Raw genomic sequence first — 20,294 nt, 5'->3', positions numbered from 1 at the left:
ACAGCTTACTTTGTGGGGCCCTCCCTTCAGATGTATATTTAGGATTAGTAGCCAAGACCCAGATCCTTAATCCTCCTGCAGACACACCTGGAGAGGAGAGTATAAAACACCAGGACTGACCTGGCTCACACATCCAGCCTCAGGACCAAGGAGCTTCAACACAGCATCTCCAGGACCAAGGAGCTATCTAGAGAGTCTCCAGACCCTGAAGATGAAGACCAGCCCCACTCTCTCCCTCCTGCTACTGCTGCTGGGCTTCTCCCAGGCCAACCCTCTCCTGGAGAACCTGGTTGATGATATACAGCCTGTAGATGTAGACATCAGCAGCATGATTCTGAAAACAAACAATGGCTCCAGTGAGATGCTGCTGGAGGGAGACATGGTCCTACCAAGAACCAGAAACGCCATGTCCTGCTGGAACGACTACTGCAGGTGGAGGAAAGACTCTGAAGGCCATGTGACGGTGCCCTTCACAATGAGCAATGCTTTCTCTTTCTATCAGAGTAAGAGGATTTACTACGCCTTGGACGCCATCCGGTCCAGAACCTGCATTCGCTTTGTGCCTCGTCAAAATGAGCAAGATTACATCAGCATAGAGGACAGAGGCGCCTGCTATTCCTCTCTTGGGAGAGTGGGAGGTCAACAGGTGCTCTCTCTCGCACGACGCGGTTGTCTTTACCGCGGTATCATTCAACATGAGGCCCTTCACGCTCTGGGCTTCCAGCACGAGCAGACAAGGAGTGACCGTGACCAGTACGTCAAGATCAACTGGGAGTACATCGAGCCCAGCATGGCCTACAACTTTTACAAGCGGCGCACCGTCAACCTGGACACTCCCTATGACTACTCCTCTATCATGCACTATGGGAGAACAGCCTTCTCCACCCCGTATGGAAAGGAGACCATCACCCCTATCCCCAACGCCAATGTGTGGATCGGCCAGAGACAGGGTTTGTCGGACACTGACATCCTGAGGATCAACCGTCTATATGAATGCTAAGAGGAAGATGTAAAATGGAGGAGTCTGGAGAAGATGACGATAAGAATGTACATTAAATATAGTCCAAACAATGATGTGAAAGTCATAATCACTATGCTTTGGGGTATGATTTGTGTGGTTGATGGGATCTTTTCAATGATTATTGTTGTGGACATGTTTAAAGTCACTTGATTATGTCACTTTGATCAGAGGGTTACATTCTGAAAATAAAGATAGAAAATACTGCAGCCATTCTTGATTCATTGTGTGATTTGTGATTTCAAACTATGGTAGCATACTGTAATGCATCATAGTGAATGTTGCTTACAGTCAGAGTCAATTCATGACATATGAATCCGTAATATGACGAAATTAACCAGTCCTCATTCATTGTACATTTGGAAAGGTAATTTTCATTGAAAGGCGCTATATAAAATAAAGTTATTATTATTATTATTATTATTATTATTACATTTTGCCCACAAACCAACACAATACATATCCACAAACAACTCAAAAATTCAGGTGGTTACCAACTCAAAAAGGGAAGCATGATCAAACCTACGCCAATCCAACAACAGCATACAGTATATGAGGGCCATCCAATGAGATGTTTGCTCTGTTTTTAGACCTACAAACAAACAGGTGTTCAGACCACATACCCCGTTGGGAAGGGGGTTTCATCTGTTGTTTTTGCCTGACTGAGACCCGGTGTCTGTGTTCCCGTCCCATCTGTTTCGCCATTCCCCTGGCACCTCTCACCTTCGCCAAGTGCTAAAGGCAGCCATCACTGCCATGCACACTGTTTCCCACAGCCTCCCCTGGTTCGCAAAGCAAAAAGCCAGAGCAGGCCAATTGTAAAATATTGTCCTACATTTGAAAACCACCCAACTAGTCTGCTTGCTAGAATGAAAATAGCAAACTAAGCATCGAGGGTAGTACTCAGATCTACAGTGTGTCAGTACAGGGCTCATGGAATGTAATGAAGGGGCTCGTTTGAAAGAGTACACTGCTGTCTGGTGGCGACTGAGGGAAGCACACAGGAATTGATGGTCATAACGCCAACACAACTAAAATGGAGGTTAATGTAGTGTATCTGCAGAAGTGAATCATATTGCTAATAGAAAACATAGCCTGTGAAATACAGCATGCCACTGTGTACAGAAAGGCCTCAAAGATGGTGTGGTTGTGGTAGGCTTGTGTCCCCTGATTCTTCAGACGTCAGTCCATGCAAATATACCTTATGACCACTAGAGCGTGCCCAACTACAGTGTGTGTGTTGACAGCCACTGTCAATGCTTGGCAACTCTTGTCATATCCACTGCACTACCCACATTTCTCTACTCTGATAAGCCCAGACAAGATGATGCATGTGAGCGGGTGTAGGTTTCCAAATGCTTCCTATCATGTAAGACCAATCTTAATATCTGAAATGAAATACAGAAACCATTATTCCAGATCCCTTTGTTATGATAAGTAGATTCACATGCACATGCTCACCACCTGGATATCAATGATAATAATAATAATAATAATAATAATAATAATGATAATGATAATGATAATGATAATGATAATGATAATGATAATAACAATAATAATAATAATAACAATAAAGACAATAATATAACAATAATAATAAACATATACAAATATCAATAATAATAATCATCATCATCATCATCAACATCATCATCATAATAACTATATTTGTATAGCACTTTTCGAAACAGGGTTGTAAAGTGCTTCACAGACAGCTTGTCTGACACATCACACCGGTCCAAGACACAGTCGATTTCTCCAATTATAGTTAGATAACCAGGAGACCCTTACCCGAGGATCTCAAGGCTACAAGGCTCATAATGGACTAACAGGTCTGAAATGTAACTCGGAGCCAGACCTTGCAGAGCTTTAACAGTTATCCGTTGTCACGGTCTCCTCGCTTTCTGCTGCCCCTCTCTGTTTTCTTGCAGGATGAAAGGTGTGTGTGTGTGTGGGGGGGGGGGGCCCTGACTGCTGATGCAGCACACCTGTGGCCGGTTGTCCTGGCAGACTGAAGTGGCTATGCTGTGCCACTTCACTCTCTCTCTCTCTCTCTCTCTGTCTCTCTCTCTCTCTCTCTCTCTCTCTCTCCATGCAGGAGCACCCCTTTGGCCTATTTTTTGTGGCGGACATTTTTTCCTTATTTCTATGCCTTGCAACACCCTACGTGTCCATTTTCCACTCACCCATTCCCTACACCAATGATACGGACTATCGTATTCTACTGCCATTTTGAATAGTTTATTTTTTGTTACCTCTGCCCCAGTGACAGCACAGGGCAAGAGGTAATGTTTTCAGTGGCGTGTGTGCATGCGTTTGTGCGTGTGTTTGTTAGCAGGACTACGCAAAAACTACAGGACCGATTTTCATAAAACCCGGTGGAAGGGTGTAGCGTAGTTCACCTTAGAAGCCATTACATTGTGGAGCGGATCTGAATCACGGGGCGGGTCCGCGAATGAAAACAAAACTATAGACTAGAGACAAGGGGTTTGGACTGGGGTGTGCAGGGGAGAGCCTGGAGTGCACCGTGCAGCCCCCCCCCCCCCCCCCCCCCGCTGGCTGCGAGCAACCAATGATGAGATGCAATAATGGGAATAATGTGATCTCATTTCCTAGAATTAGTTAAAAGCCTAATAGCAACATTGTGTACCAGCTGGAGGTGGGAAGTGCCATTCTGACTCAGCCCTGAGTAGAGGAAACAAAAGCATGGATGGACCTTTCAAGGTCTGTAAAAGGTACGAAGAACCTAATTCAATGCCAGACAGCTCCTTACTTTCATCCTCACAAAGCTTTCATAAAAATGAGGCAACCAATGAAACTCAAACTAACCCCAATCCAGCTCCATTTCATGCAAAGCCCACTGTAGATCTCCCCTTATCACATATTCACTGCACACAATCACTGAGGAGGAGAGAATGGAAAATGCCCCAACAATATTTTTCTCATTAAAAATACACAGACCTAAAAGCAGTATATTATGCAAAAATAAAAATGTACAGACATAAAAGCAGTAGATTATGCAAAAATAAAAGCCCCATGTGTCTGCAGAGGTTTTCAACAGACCACTTCAGAATCAAAGGAACAAATGCAAAGCTACTATAGTTGGACAGTTTCTTCTCTCATGCAGTAAATATTATTTTTGTGACAGCCTAAGTACTCCGTACATTGTACTATAGCCCCTGCCTTATCCTTGTATTGTTGGTGCAGTTGCTATGTAATGACTCATCATGCATCATCCAGCCATGGCTAGGAATGATTTCACAATTAACAACAATCCATGGCAATGTATGTCTTCCATGACAAACCTTTGATCTATCCAGTCAATACAGTACTCAGCCACCCAGTAAGCCTCTCAACATCAATGACAACACGTTTCCACTTGTTTTTCCATTAACCTTTATTTAACCAGGTTTAGACCCACTGAGATTAAAATCTATTTTTCAAGAGTGACCTGGCCAAGAATGGCAGCAGTACAAACAGTTTCATACAGTATACAGTGTAGTACACACATTAAAAACAATAGATCAGCTCAAAAGTTCCATACAGTAAAAATGCAGGGAAGCCATATTATCCTAGCCGGATATCAGACAGAATTGTACACTTGTTACACTGTTCAGATCTTCAGTCTGACATTGCTGGTCGTGTCTAGATGGGGTACAGCTATAGCCTGTGTAGAAGGCTAGTTCCCATAAATGCAGAGACCGATCAAACCCTCACCCCAACCCTAAACCTAACCTTAAAGGGATATTCTGGAATTTTTGAACTAGGGCTTCATTTTTCGACTTACCTATGATGTTTTTGACTAATGGAGATAATTTTCAGTTAATTCCATGCTGTAGATAGCTTTGGGTCGTTCCAATTTCCACTGGCGGCTAATGCTAGTGCAACACAATGAAGTCACATTAGCCTGTCTCAAAAAACATCCCCAAACACCCAAAGCGCCCCCAAAAACAAATTAAATATGAGTAACGTCTCTCAGGGATTATTTTGTGTCTATTTACTATCCGTTTTGAAACTTCAAACGGTTTTCAAACTATCGTGTAATCCGTTCTGGTTTGGGGATCTATATTTCTGTCTTAGTCAGCAGGCGGAGTAACACTACAAGTTGCCTGGATACGGTCAGCACTACTAGCAGCAGTTTAGCAAGGAGGTTGCAGTTTAGGTACATCAAGTGCTAGTTACAATGGACACGTTTGACATAGAAAGGGATATGTCCGATTTTGAAGAGGATGATGAAAAGTTAAGTTTTTCTGGTAAAGCTTACCAGTTTGTATGGAGCTCCTCCGGTGAGAAAGAAAATATATATATTGTGGCCTTGTTTTACTACGTTGTGCGCTCAAAATACTATTGCGTGCGCTCAAAATACTATTGCGTGGACACGATACAATTTGTCCCCACGTGACCATGAAATATTAATTAGTGTGCACGATATATTTCAATTCGTTCCCACATTTTGGTTAAATTGTGGACACAAAATATTAATATTAATAACCAGGCTCACACTAGAAGATTAAAGATAAAATCCTAACCGATTTCAACCGGGTTGCATCACACACATAAGGAGAATGTTAACAGATGTTCTTCTCGCAAATCTCAAACACAACCTACAAGATTTGAAAATAACGGCTCATCACACACTACAGGATATTATTGTGTCCGAGGAAGCAAAGAACCACTGCCTCGCTTGTAGTGACGTAATAATCTAAATATCAAACATATTTGATATGATTGGTCATTGCTTTGTATGGCTTCATAAGTAGTACAGTAATGTGACCTGATCTTATAGCACCATCCTTCATTATCATCATTTCCACTTCCATCAGCTGTGTCTTATCTCCTCCTCACCACCATCACTATCACAGTTGCTTTCCTGCATATTGACCACAACTATCTTCACTCGCTAAGATTTTCACTTGCTTGGCTAGTAGTGGAGCTAGCAGAAGGACAATTGCCAGACATGGAGGGTTGAGTTGTTGAGAGTGAGAAGCTGTTTGTGAGAGGAACATGAGGCCACAAGATTCTGCTTCTGCTCTTGCTCCTTACGCTTCAGTGCGACCGACTTGTACGTTTTCCCCATTTTAGACAACACAGACAGAAAAACAATGAGGGAAACACAGCAGACAATGACCTTTTAAAACTCCCGGCAGACAAATTGACTCGAGTGGTGGGGGTTGATTAAGGTGGTACTAATGGGGTGGAATCAGCGACAATAACAGCCACAGTGTCCCCGCTGGTGCCATTTGCTGCATAAAATGAGAACCCCCTGGCAGTGATGGGAGCTCGTCTTATTTTGTGCAGCAATCAAGAAACAAACTAATCAAAATATTCAACTTAACAACAAACATGTTCAGTCAGGCAGATTTGGCCGCTCCACTGTTTGCCTTGTTTCTCATTCTGAGAGACGCTCGTTCCGTGACTCTGGAGTGCAATGCTCAAAGCAAATTATTTTTCAGCCAATGAAAGTAGAACTTGAGAGCATCACAGAGCTGCGTAGAGCTGTGTTTCAGAGCATCCCTGCTATTTAGAGATCCCCATTATGTCTGATGCACAGGTCTCTAAGCACATATCCTATCAGTGATTCAGGAGCAGAGAGCGCTTCAGTGCTACTCCTCATCTAACAGCATGACTAACTTCTTCACGGTTGGACATATGACCTAGCAGAGTTAAAAGAAGAATCGAAAAAGAGCCTGATAGTACGGAACCATTTCGCTGGTGAAATAAAAAGTGTAATGTTAGTCTTATTAGTATTAATGTCGTTGGTAAGTATCTATATAATAAGCGGGATAACGTATGGCCAGTCGGTGATTATCGAAAAAGAAGAGCCCCTCAGTGTGTTACAAATCCAAACGGCCATACGTTATCCCTTACATAATTAATGATAATTGTACCCACAATGGACCTACACCTCGATATTAACGTACTGTATGAGCAGGAACGTTATAGGAACAAATCCTTCTCACATTGCATATTCTTAGCCTAGGGCTATGCTTAGCCCTTGGCTAAGAGTTAACCATGGATTAAGTTAGCCCCTTTTGACACACATAGACTCCCATTCAGTTGGGAGCGTACCCCCCTCTATTCGGTGATCTAATGGTCAGGAACATTGAGCAAACATCAAGAGGGCAAACATCACCGGATTCTTCTCCCTCCACAGAATCCAACAAACCCAAACACGAGCTGTGTCAAGTTGATTTTGGCTCGTTATCGGCTCGGAGAATAACTGCCCCATTGACATTCAGTTGGGGATCCCACTTGCAGCCTTTGTGTTTAGGTTGCCAAATCCCCATTGTCGTCGATCTAGCAGTCAGTAAAATCAACCAAAATGTATGTCAAGAGATGGACATCATTGGATTCCTGTCGCCCAACAGAATCTAACTAGCCTGACTTTGAGCAGTTTGCAGTCGATCTCGTCTCGCTATAGGAACGGCCGCAAAATAGATTGCATTTGGCACAGGAGTAAAATGTTGGGACTTAGGCTCAGTAGTGAAATAAATGTCCCCATTCATTCTCTATGCTGGCCGGTTCGATACCCGTTTCTTGTGTTCTTAGGGGGCAAGGTGAACAATAATGGAATTGATAGTTGTTGCGTATACTATGAACTTGTTCAGGGCCTGTAGCACTATGCGCTTCAACTCAGAACCTCCGGCCACTCTGTGGATTTAGAAAGCAGACGGGCTCCTCCTGAGTAGAATAGACTATACTTTTACTGAGACACCGAGCATATTTTTTATGTACAAACCACAAAGCAAAATGTACTTGGCAATGGGAAAAATTAATTGTGGCGAGTGCTTCCAGGTTGGGTGGGTTCTGATGCATATGTGACAGATGATCAAATGCACGCACACACTAACGTTCACGTGTCAATCTCATGGACCCCCTCGATTTCATCGGGTGGGGGACAATAAAAAATGTTTTGTCACTTAATTTACTGTAGCTTTTGTTACAGTTAGGGGGCAGCTGTAGCTCAGGAGGGAGAGCGGGTTGTCCGATGGCCGTAGGGTCGGCGGTTCAAATCCCGCCTCCTCCTGTCCACATATCGAAGTGTCCTTGGGCAAGACACTAAACCCCAAATTGCAGGCTAGTACCTTGCATGGCAGCTGCCGCCATTGGTGTGTGAATGTGTGTTTGAATGGGTGAATGAGAGGCCTTCATTGTAAAGCCCTTTGGATAAAAGCGCTATATAAGTGCAGTCCATTTACCATTTACCATGGTACATTCCTATTCACATTATTCTTGAGCCAGTGGCGTCATCCTTCTCATCATCAGAGGCTGAGATGCGATTCCCAGGCAGAGAAATTAGCCTGTCAATAGCCACAGGTAACACACCACGTAGAAATCTGGAGATGCCACACATGTAACACAAGCAAAGCAAAGCACAAAGCAAACAAACACACACATCAACAATAGAATGAGAAACACACAGGTTCTGTAAAGTTCACAGGAGATCTGCATAATTGAGAAGGTCAACAGGGAATGATAAACATTCACAAAGGTCCTGTGACTGTAACTGTGGTATTACAAATCTAGTTCTTATTGACCGCAGCTATTACCATCTTGACAAAGTATTTGACCATTCATTTAGACAGGGTTATCTCAACACTTTATCTTAGCCAATTGTATTAGTTGTAGTCATAATGACGACTGTCTCACAATCAATGGAAAAAGCACCTTTTCCTTCTTTGGGGCTTTTGTGATATTTGGTCAAGGCTTTCGCAAGCTGTTACCTGCCAGAATTGAAAATAATAAGGCATGTTCCTCAGTTCAGCCCAGTAGAATCCAGTACAACAGTTTACAACTGCTTAGCTTATATTTTGGCATTATGATGCCCCCCAGCCTACATCATGCATGACAAATAAAAGGTCTTCCACCTGTCGGTTCAGCTTGAGTCATCCTATCAGAACACAGAAACTCCTGTCTCTGGACCATGAACCATGCAACCGTATTAACAAAAACAAATTGAAGCAACTCAATAGAAGAAATAATTCTGCAGTTGTCTGCATAAATATGTCAATTTATGTTAAATGTCCAAATACGGTATGTCACTCCTTTCTGACTATGGTGAAAGGCTAAAAAGAGAAGTATGTAAGATCTACCAACACTACTGATCTGTGAGCGTGTACTGTACCTGACTGTACTAACAATGCATTATTTTACTCCCTCATCTCAACTACTGTTAATTGCTTTGCCAAACAAAACATAAAAGATCATTGAAGGATGAAATGATTTAACTGAAAAGGGAATAGAGTAGATGGTTTTCACTGGAGATAAATTCTGCTAAAAGACTGACATCAAGATATCCCACTGTTCGCTGAAGCCATGTTATCTCATTATGAAAGATCCTAGCAATCCTGATCTTGGCCCCAGGCAAAGAAGCCCACTGAGGCCACCCAACACCCCAGCCTTGTGAGGCCATCTCATGAGCTCTCATTCTGTTTCTCTCACAGATCAGTCTGGCCAGGCTCCACATAACATCCGTTTGTACCCAAGTACATTTTACTCGGTCCAAACAGCGTCCTATACGGAGGAACTACTAGCAGCTACAGTGCGGGTGAGGATTAAGTGTTACAGCAGTGAGATGCGCTGATATGGCACCGTGATAGACAGTGATAGACAGACGGTTCATCCAATCACCTGCCAAGTATTTTTGAAAGTGTCTGCCCTTAAACGGTTTCCAATGCAAATGGTTGTGTGGAACAAACCATGTGACGCATCACAAGCTCCATGCCCCTGCACCAATGCACTGCATCTCAATTCAGTCAAAAAATGAATTTCGTCAATTGTGCCTCAAACGTAGTAATCATTTATTTAAAAATAATCAATAACACCATGCACATACACACACGTCTGAGTATTTGAACAACAAAGGAGGAGCAACATGTAAATACTGTATGTAACATCGAACAGGAGCAACATGAAGGCCTACCTTCTGTAGGAGTGATGAAATTATGGAGAGGCAGTACAGTGCCATTCTCATCATGTTCATATTGTGCTGTATGCTCTCCCTCATAATGGCATATTGTGTGTGGAAGTTAATGGAACTGATGCGAGAGAAAAAATACATATGAAGGTGTAACAGGTGTCGCTTTGCTCATCAGTATAGCTTCCACCCTCACTGCCCATACAGGGTTCGAACTCGGGTCCTCTGACTTACAAACACACGTGGCCACCTACCAGCTACGCCACCAAAAAGCTAACAATTCCATGGCATGGGTGGGAGTATTTATACCGCGGAGGGAATTTAAAATGAGGTGTGAGTTTAACTCGGTTACAAATGCACAGAGAGAGAGAAAGAAAAAGAGATTAAAACAAAACAAAAAAGTGTCCGGGAAGCCTAGCCTACCTAGGATACACTGAACTTACAGTCAGTGTCAGAAGTAGTAACGTTACAATAGATGGAGGTGGTTCCGATGGCTGTTGGAATGTCAACAAGCTCCTAAGGCCTAAAATTTACACTTTATTGTCTTTACAGAGATTTTGCTTGGGCTACCTGCCCGCACTGCCAGCCAAACATTTAACATCAAAACAGACAGAGACATACAATAAATAAAAAGTGTATAATACAGCAGCAGGAATACTACTAACGCAATTTACCTATATTGGGCTCCACAACAAGATAATTACCTGTACCTGTTTCCCAAATTAGGTTTTTGCTTTCTGATGGTGTGTATTGTACCTATTTAGTGTTCTTTTTTTTTTCTTATTATTTCTGTACTTATTAATTGTATTTCTTTTGGTTGAGTCACTGTATTGGCTTTATATGTTATGTGTTGTTTTAACCTTGTTTAACCTGGTGTAACTTTTATTGCGGCTTTCTTGGCCAGGGCTCCTTCGAAAAAAGAGATTTGTCCTCAAAGGAACTCCCTGGTAAAATAAAGGTTTAATAAAAAATTAGCTAGAAGGAAAAAAGTCTGTAAAATGAAATTATTCCTACTCAAGGTACAGCGTTCACTCCAACCTGGCCTCCACCCTCTGGGGTACTCTCTAGCCCCCCCCCCCCCCCCCCCCTTCCCCCTACCCCTCCTTGTAAAGGCTCCGTCTTACAAAAACAGCCCGTCCCACCCTGAGGTAGCTACTCAGCTGCCCCACCGGGGCTCACCCCATACAGTATCTACAGTACCATTAAGTGCAACTGAGCAAAAGGACATGCAATAGCTGAATAGCACTACATGACTCAACCCTCCGTCTCATAGGGGAGTTCTTCCAGGGTTCCAACAGTGTTGCTATGTGGAGATGAGTCACGATGACTCTGTTTCACTCGGTTACACTGCAAGTCTCCAACAGTGAAGGGATGAGCACTGCAGTTGCTACTTGATCCAATTACAATCTGAATTGTCAACCATCATTGAGAACTGAAATCATCCTGAAAATCTGTGCCAAGCTACCAATGACTGTAAATTGGACTCCACCAGCCAATCAGAAATCATAGATGCGGAGAGAGATTCAACCAGTGGATGGAGAGTTGGATGGACTACTACTGAGGACCTTAGAGGTAAAAAAAAAACAAAAAAAAGCCCAAGGTATAGAAAAGATCCTGATTTGAAATATTCATAAACTCCCACTGAGCTCTTGAATCTGTTCTGGGCGTCAACCTTGAATCTGTTCTGAGTGTCTCTCCCCAAGGTTGCATCCGCTCTGCTAAGGCAGAGTGACACCATGAGGGACTCTATGTACTGTGTCAACCTGTCCTGCTCCTCTGGCCATGAGTGGGACAAGCCATTACCTCATATTCTTCCCCAGCAACAAGACCAAAAACAGTGCAGTCAGTTCAGCGGCAACATAATTGCTTGGAAGTGATGTCTTATATCACAGGATGTTGCCATTGAGAACTGTCAGTGTGTGAAGCCCAGGGTATACTTTCCACGTCCGCGAGTACGCGAGGGTCCGCTAGACTAGTATGCGTGGTCACAAGAATTAGAATAGAATAGAAAGTTTATTTTGCCATGTGTAACAAGTACGGGTACAGGTACATTGGAATTTCTGTAATCACTTGTCCTTACTGTATCTTATCAGTGGTAATCAGTTCCTCATTCCAGTCCTAGGTACTCAGTTAGACATTTATGGGTTCCTAAACTGGAACCCATAAAAACGGGGGATGCGTACATGGATAGCTCCAGACACCGAGGACGCTTAGGGGTTCTGTTTATATTACTTCTGACGGTGTTTATCCCAAGAGAGGTAGTCCTGTGTGTTTGTAAGTCAGAGGCCCTGAGATCGAGCTCAATGTGGGGAAAGTGAGGATGGATGAGGACAATTAGACTACTAAGTATTATCGTACTTGATAGCCTACCTACTCAGCATGGCATGTTGTCAGTCCACGTCTGTTTTACTTGAGCTAATCTGCTTTCAATATCAGGCATCATGTGCCTTTTTATGATACATTCTACTGTACAGTATTTTAAAGCAATTTGTGCACTGGTCAATCAAACAGTGTGCAGACTTAGGCTATCTCACATATGATACGTGATCAATTTGCCATGACTGAAATATAATACAAAAACATTATGCGTGGCCTACATTTTTCTCTGCGATTAACTTTACTCTCATATTCATGTGTAAAAACTTTTTTTTTTACAAAGATTTTCCTAAAGCCTACATGTTGATGTGAAAATCCGATGGACTAACCACGCCCAGCGTGGTACAAGGCTAGAGATAGAGATAAATCGCGCACAAAGGCATGAACACTGGGTGCGCAAAGACACCCTGGATCACCCACTTGGAGCGCTGCTGTAACGTAGCCTAGGCTACTCTTCAAAAGAGTAAAGAGTATCCTACTGACCTCTTTAGCTCTTTGGACAGCTATGGTATTTCAATCAACTTGGGTAACTTCGATAATTTGGGATTATCGAGGACTTGTCTATTTAATAACACTGTGCGCAGGAAGGGCAATACATTCCCCAGGTTTCCCGCGATTTGGGATGCAGACGTAAGTTTGTGGAGTTTATTCTTCTTATATCTAGATTTTCATAATATAAGTGTCGCATTTTAAATGTCACACGTGGACTGTTTTTCCAATGGATTCTTTTTTTTGTCATGCATGAACCTTGGTGTACATGTCTTAACCTAATTCGAGTGAAGGACGTCTATAGGTCCAGTTTGCCTCTGAATTTAACTTCAAAAAAGTAAAATCCAAATACTGCCATCTTTAATATTGTGCTTTCATCACACCTCTTTTTCTCCCATTTGAATGTAATTTCAAGAGGTCCTAAACTGTTTACACTGAGAAATTACAGTCCAAATTGCTGACAATATCTCACAATCTCATATAAACAAATAGTTATTTTCATCAACATAATTACTCATTCTTATCAGTGATGAGAATGAGTGGGTTGAGTACTTGTGAACCGTGAAATGAGACACAACACAAGATTACTATCTCTGCCTCACTTGAGATTAAATCATCTCCCACATACAGAATACTTCCTCAAAATGGGCTCCTACCTATTATCTACGAATGACATTTTTCCATTTCTAATTTATGCATTACTGTAGGCTATACATAGACTGTAGCTTAAGGCTCATTCATCTTTGACTTTGTTTTGCCTTGTTACAAAAAATCTAGAGTACTTCATGGGGGGTGAACAGAATGCTACTTCCTGTGAAAGAGTCTGAAGATGAACACCTCTCATAACCCTGCTGACATATATTCCCTGATGATGGGATGTGAACTAAATACCAGCTGCAACTGGTCCTTGCCTCATTGTAATCGGACATCTAGTGGCGATGCACTCCAACTGCCCACGTTCTCCACTGCCGCCAAAGTCAGAGTGATCGTTACCTTCATCCTGTGTGCCGTATCCGCCTTCTGTAACCTGGCTGTGCTGTGGGCTTCCAATGACAAACACAAGCGCAAGTCCCACGTCCGGGTCCTGATCCTGAACCTAACTGTGGCCGATCTACTTTTCACCTTCATCGTGATGCCATTGGAGGCGGTGTGGAACATCACCTTGCAGTGGTTGGCGGGGGACTTTGCCTGCAGACTGCTGATGTTCCTCAAACTCCAGGCCATGTACTCCTGTGCCTTCATCACCGTGGTGATAAGTCTGGACCGCCAATCGGCCATCCTCAACCCTCTGGCTATCAACAAGGCCGGGAGGAGGAACAAAGTCATGTTGACAGTGGCGTGGTTGATGAGCATAGCTCTGTCAGTGCCTCAGGTAAGGTCAGTGGCGTGGTTGATGAGCATAGCTCTGTCAGTGCCTCAGGTAAGGTCAGTGGCGTGGTTGATGAGCATAGCTCTGTCAGTGCCTCAGGTAAGGTCAGTGGCGTGGTTGATGAGCATAGCTCTGTCAGTGCCTTAGGTAAGGTCAGTGGCGTGGTTGATGAGCATAGCTCTGTCAGTGCCTCAGGTAAGGTCAGTGGCGTGGTTGATGAGCATAGCTCTGTCAGTGCCTCAGGTAAGGTCAGTGGCATGGTTGATGAGCATAGCTCTGTCAGTGCCTCAGGTAAGGTCAGTGGCGTGGTTGATGAGCATAGCTCTGTCAGTGCCTCAGGTAAGGTCAGTGGCGTGGTTGATGAGCATAGCTCTGTCAGTGCCTCAGGTAAGGTCAGTGGCGTGGTTGATGAGCATAGCTCTGTCAGTGCCTCAGGTAAGGTCAGTGGTGTGGTTGATGAGCATAGCTCTGTCAGTGCCTCAGGTAAGGTCAGTGGTGTGGTTGATGAGCATAGCTCTGTCAGTGCCTCAGGTAAGGTCAGGTAATGCCACTGGATAGGAGATGCTTTGCCCGTCTGGTTTCATCACAATCAGACCTCCTAGCTCCCACCTGAGTCAACTGATTCTACAGTAATCCTCTTGAGAATTGAGGAAGCCAGGAATTTGAAAAGCACTAGTACTTGATTTAGATATGCTGATAGCATCTTTCTCTGTAGATTAATATGTATTGTTTTGTTAAAAGAATAATATCTGAATATATCTTAAGCATGCAGTTCCCCAAAACCTTTGTTATATAACTGATTACTTGGCAGACTATCTCATTGGCATGCTGTGCCACCAATCCCTCTCACGGCAACTAGAAAATAAACACAAAATACTGTCAAATCCCTCAAACACCAATAGGCCTTTTCATGTTTCTGAAATAATGTTTTGTTTTCATTTTAATCTGCAGATGTTCATTTTCCACAACGTGACCATCACCTCTCCGGAAGAGTTCACTCAGTGCACAACAAAAGGCAGCTTCTTCACTCACTGGCAGGAGACAGCCTATAACATGTTTACCTTCTCCTGCCTCTTCCTTCTGCCTCTGGTCATTATGATTACATGCTACACCAGGATCCTCATTGAAATCTCCAAGAGAATGACAAAGAACAACGGTAAGTTAACCCTTAGTTGGATAGAGGGATGTGTAACCCAAGTTGCTCTTTTTTAATATAAATTCACACTGACACTGGAGGTGTGGTTTGAAATTATTGTACTGTATATCGTATAAACTGCAGTTTATACTGTACATAATGTAGACACATAAAAAGTGATGCTATGAACTACATCTCAGAGGTCCGCCATAAATAGGTTAATGGATATATTATTCTCTTGTGTTTTCCAGTTTCCTCAAATGAAGTGCACTTGCGTCGTTCCAAGAACAACATCCCCAAAGCCCGCATGAGAACTCTGAAGATGAGCATTGTCATCGTCATGTCTTTTATCATTTGTTGGACTCCATACTACTTGCTGGGTCTTTGGCACTGGTTTTTCCCTGATAACCTGAAAGGGAAAGTCTCTCATTCTTTAACTCACATTGTCTTCATTTTCGGGCTGCTCAACGCATGCTTAGACCCCATCATCTACGGCCTCTTCACCATTCCCTTCCACAAAGGCCTGAAGCGGTATTACCGCAGCGCAACTACGATGTCTGACCTAGAGAACAACACTGCCATCACTGGATCTTTCGGGTGCTCTGCCACCTTGTTGCCCTTGAAAAGACAGACCACAGACCGACAGGACAGACTAGGAGCCTGCAATGACCCCAAAGAACAGGAACCAAAGTCCAGCAACAACACCTGCTATCTGACCGTGTGCTACGGCCACGGAGGAGGGGATCCCAACCAGACCGGCCCTGATAGGATGATGAAGAGAAACAAAACAGAAACCGACCAGTGAATCACTGATATTGTTCACATAATTACATAATTTATTCAGTATTTGATGCAAGGTCTTGGATTCATTTAGTATTGCATACATTTTTTTCTAATGTCAAATATGCATGTGTAGTTATTCAGCCATTTAAAAGAGAAAACAGGGCTGAAACAAAGGGTTGCCTCTGGGTAGCCATTAGCCTTAATGCACCTGAGAAAGGATAGGAGCATTTTTACAGGGTTGCAGTACAACACACTGCAAGCTTCATAGAACAATACCAAAGCTTGTTTCAATATTTCGTGAAATATTCTTGTCATTAGAAGTTATATTGATGGGGAATTGTGTTGTGCATTGCATCCAGCGGTCATCCAATATGCTGTTGTCTGAGTTGACAAGTTAATTGCAACTACGGAAGGAATCATGTATCCTCTGGGTGAGGGGAATTGAGGGCCACGTTTGAAAGTCACTTCGGGATTATCCAGTGTTGCCATCTAATTCTGTGCCAATGTTTTTATACAAACATATTATTCGGCTTATAGAGATCTACATAGATCGCTATAAGCCGAGGTACATGTTTGCATAAAGAATACTTGGCCCCCTCAAGGAAGGAAAGATAATCCTGGATGAGTGGCAGCAAAATCCCAGCTGAAGGCCTGTTCCCTGGCTACCTGGACTGGGACAAGATTATTACCATGGCAAAGATAAAGATAGGGGAGTTGCCTCTCTTCTGAATATGCCATGAAATCTAATCTAATTAACACTTTTACCCCCGTTCATTTGCAATGACACTTTTGATTTATTTAGTAGTCCTACAGAATGCATAAGTTTCGATAGAAACTGAAATGAATGATGTAGCAGTCATAGCTACTGTATGTCGACTGTACAGAATTGTTTTAAATTATTAATATTATTATTATTGTTGTTACTGGCGACAAAATATCTGAGCTGGATTGTATTGTACCTGTCTATCAAATGAAACTCTCTGGAACTCTGAAATGGAAAACACCTACTGTATGCCCGTTTTAAAGTAACATGAAGCCTTTGGTGCATGCTTTGCAAAGCCTTATAGACATTTAGATGAGGGGTACCAGATCACTAACCAGAGTGATCTGATGAGGTTAGTAAAGTCTGAAAAATGATTTGATGTTGAATGACATCACATGGCACAATGTTTTGAATCTCTTTGGTAGCAGTTACATAAATGAAATACACTGTCAAGGAATAAAGGATTTAGATCAATTTACTGTAGTGTGACAATAGATCTGCAACAAATTCTGTATGTGTAGCTGGGAACCCATGAGCCTAATCTTCCATTAGTCCACTTAAACCTGTCAGCAGTCAATGACACTAATGTGAATAAACTGATGACACACTCAAAGTAATTAAATACCACTGAGTAATTAAATAGAACTGGCCGACCGATAATATGATCAGATTACAGATTTCATCCCAAAATGAGAATCTCCAAGAGTGCATTATCTGTATGTGAGAACACCATGCACACATGTCCAGCTAATCCTGAGAGATGCTGATGCTAACAGTATGCTAAAGCTCATCGTGATCATGTTTCACTGGGTCTGTCTGTGACCTTCAGCTCCAACATGAGCATGTGTTGGAAAACAGCCAAGATGAGTTAGCTACAGTATGTCATCTCTCTGTCTCTAAATGAAACAGCCAGGATGGGCTAGCTATGTATCTCTCTGTTTCTATAATGGGTACCCCGGTTCAGAGGAAAGGCCCTAATAGGCAAATGTAATTCACTGGATTTCCTTTGCTGTGACCTCTGCCCCAGCAACAGCGCAGGGTGTGAGGTAATGTTTTTGTTGGTGTATATTGGTTTATTTATTGGTTTATATTTTAGCAGGATTACACAAACACTACCAAACTAATTTTCATGAAACTCTGTGGAGTTTCGGCCATTCACCTCCATTCATTTTTTGGCACGGGAGCAAAAAAGTCCCCCCATTCATTGTCAATGAGGGAATTGAAACGGCTATATCTCAACATGGGAAGGTCACAGAGACACTGGGTTTCGACTGGCATAAAGCTCTTGACCTAATGAATGCAGCAATACCAAACATTTACATGTGCGCAAGCACAGAGCCACAAAACACATTCATGGGGAGGTCTGTGCTCTCTGTGATTTTTTCCTTGTTTTGCCGTGGCAATTATTAGAAAAAACTTTCTGCTCACTGCTATACATAATCTAGTTCAGATAGAGCAATGGTACTTTCAGAAATAGTCACCAAAAATGAACTATGTAAATGGACGGCACTTATATAGTGCTTTTCCACCTTTGCGGCACTCAAAGTGCTTTACAAAGGCCTCTCATTCACCCATTCACACACCAATGGCAGTAGCTGCCATGCAAGGTACTAACCTGCTCATTGGGAGCAATTTGGGGTTAGGTGTCTTGCTCAAGGACACTTCGACATGTGGACAGTCGGAGCTGGGATTCAAACCACTGACCCTTCGATCATTGAACGACCCGCTCTACCAACTGAGCTACAGCCGCCCCAAACTATCTTCATTTGTGTTGAGAAATAGACATACAGTACTATGCTCTCACTCACATCCAATAGGGGTGGCATATCTTAGAAACACTGGATTAAATGGATTTCCAGAGACTGACAAGAGGTCATGATTAAAAGTTTAGTTATTCTAGTACTGGTGAGGGCTGAACCGGGCAACACTTTAATCTGGTTGGCAAATAATTTTTTCACACCAGAATCACAGAAAAGATTATGCTTCAATACCATGGATTCATTTCTCAACAGAACACCACTTGAATGTATACTTCAAATTGATTATGTAAACTCTTCAGTGCAAGGTCAGACATAGGCTGAAGGTTGACACACGGGCTCAGTACTCAATCCAGAGTGCTTATGCTTTCCAGCAGTGGTCTGCAGCCAGTGGGTTGAATCTGTTGCTAGTGAGTCAGTCGACAGATGAGGCAGACATTGAACCAAAGTGGAGCATCTCCAGAAAATGCAGCTCCAAAATATGTAATATGTAATATTGCTGTTTCTACGTTGCTACAGTATGAAAAGAACAAAACTCTTGGAACTCTTTTTATATTACTTTGTGATTAATTAATAAAATGTCTCACAAACATACAGTAATGTCAGCACCGCTAATACAGTGTATCTGGTTGTAGTAGTAGCAGTGTCCCTAGCTAGGACCTTTGGTGACTAGTGGTGGTGGTGTTGCTGTGTTTCTGCTGGCAGTGTAAGACTAGCAGCGTGCTGCTGAAGCTGGTTCCAGGTCTGAGTCATGGCTTTGTTTCTTTCATCCTGAGCTAGAACCCTGGGGAGAGAAGCAACATATTTACTGTACACAGAACATAATTTACTGTCCCCCTGACCCTCACTGACTGTTATAGCTCACAATCTTTAAAGAGGTAGTTCAGAATTTTGGACATACAGTAGAGCTTCATTTACGACTTAACCATAATGTTGTTGATTGATGGAGAACATTTTCGGCTGATTCCATGCTGTCTGTCGTTTGGGCGTTAGCGGCATGCTAATGCTAACGCAATCGAAACGAAATGGCTAGCGTTCAAAGAAAACTCACTTATAAACACTCCAAACAAGTAAGGGTCACCAGATAAACTAAACTCATCATCAAAGTCAGACATCCCTTTCGAACGTGGCCATTGCAACTTGGCATGCTGGTAGTAAGAGAATAGTCTACTCTTCTGTTCCTAGTTGTTGTGATGACAAAAGTGCCAGCTAGTTACTTATCGCTCGGCTTTCTATTTACAGAGAGAGCCATAGGTCCGAACAAACGTTCCGACTTCTAAAATATGGTATAGAAACTCAAATGAGCCCCCAACAGACTGTCCTCATATTTGATTTGGGTGCACTGTGGACTTTTTACATGAGTTTTTTTTTTAATGCTAGCTGTTTCAGCTACCTTGCGCTAGCATTAGCATACCGCTAATACCGGAATGAGAGACAGGATGGAATCAGCTGAAAATGTTCTCCATCAATCAACATTATGAGGCTCTACAGTATATCCAAAATTCTGACCTACTCCTTTAATGGTTGGAAACCCCATTTACTGCATGTTATGTAACTGACAATCATCAGTATACAGTAGTAGGGTCTAGAAACTAAATTCCGTGACCATACGCAGGCTAAGCTATTTACAAAAAAAAGTCGCCAGTTCCCTCCCCAAAATCCCAGCATTTTTTGCCAGAGGGCC

At 42.7% G+C, this 20,294-nt stretch overlaps 2 protein-coding genes across 2 annotated transcripts; both read left to right on the top strand.

The window, feature by feature from the left end:
* Positions 1-211: 211 nt before the first annotated feature.
* Positions 212-1,000, top strand: LOC311307776 (hatching enzyme 1.2-like; the record flags this gene model as incomplete). The annotated part of the gene is made up of 1 exon (XM_084436645.1): positions 212-1,000. The coding sequence occupies one exon, from the start codon at positions 212-214 to the stop codon at positions 998-1,000; it is 789 nt and encodes a 262-aa protein (XP_084292771.1).
* A 12,674-nt stretch (positions 1,001-13,674) lies between these two features.
* On the top strand, positions 13,675-16,112 carry LOC311308480 (putative gonadotropin-releasing hormone II receptor; the record flags this gene model as incomplete). The annotated part of the gene is made up of 3 exons (XM_084437441.1): positions 13,675-14,175; positions 15,124-15,328; positions 15,559-16,112. The coding sequence occupies 3 exons, from the start codon at positions 13,675-13,677 to the stop codon at positions 16,110-16,112; spliced, it is 1,260 nt and encodes a 419-aa protein (XP_084293567.1).
* Positions 16,113-20,294: the final 4,182 nt, after the last annotated feature.

This window comes from Borostomias antarcticus (assembly GCF_949987555.1).
Source record: "Borostomias antarcticus genome assembly, chromosome: 4".
In the NCBI taxonomy this organism is placed as follows: Eukaryota; Metazoa; Chordata; class Actinopteri; order Stomiiformes; family Stomiidae; genus Borostomias; species Borostomias antarcticus.
This window is presented reverse-complemented; position numbering and strand designations above follow the sequence as displayed.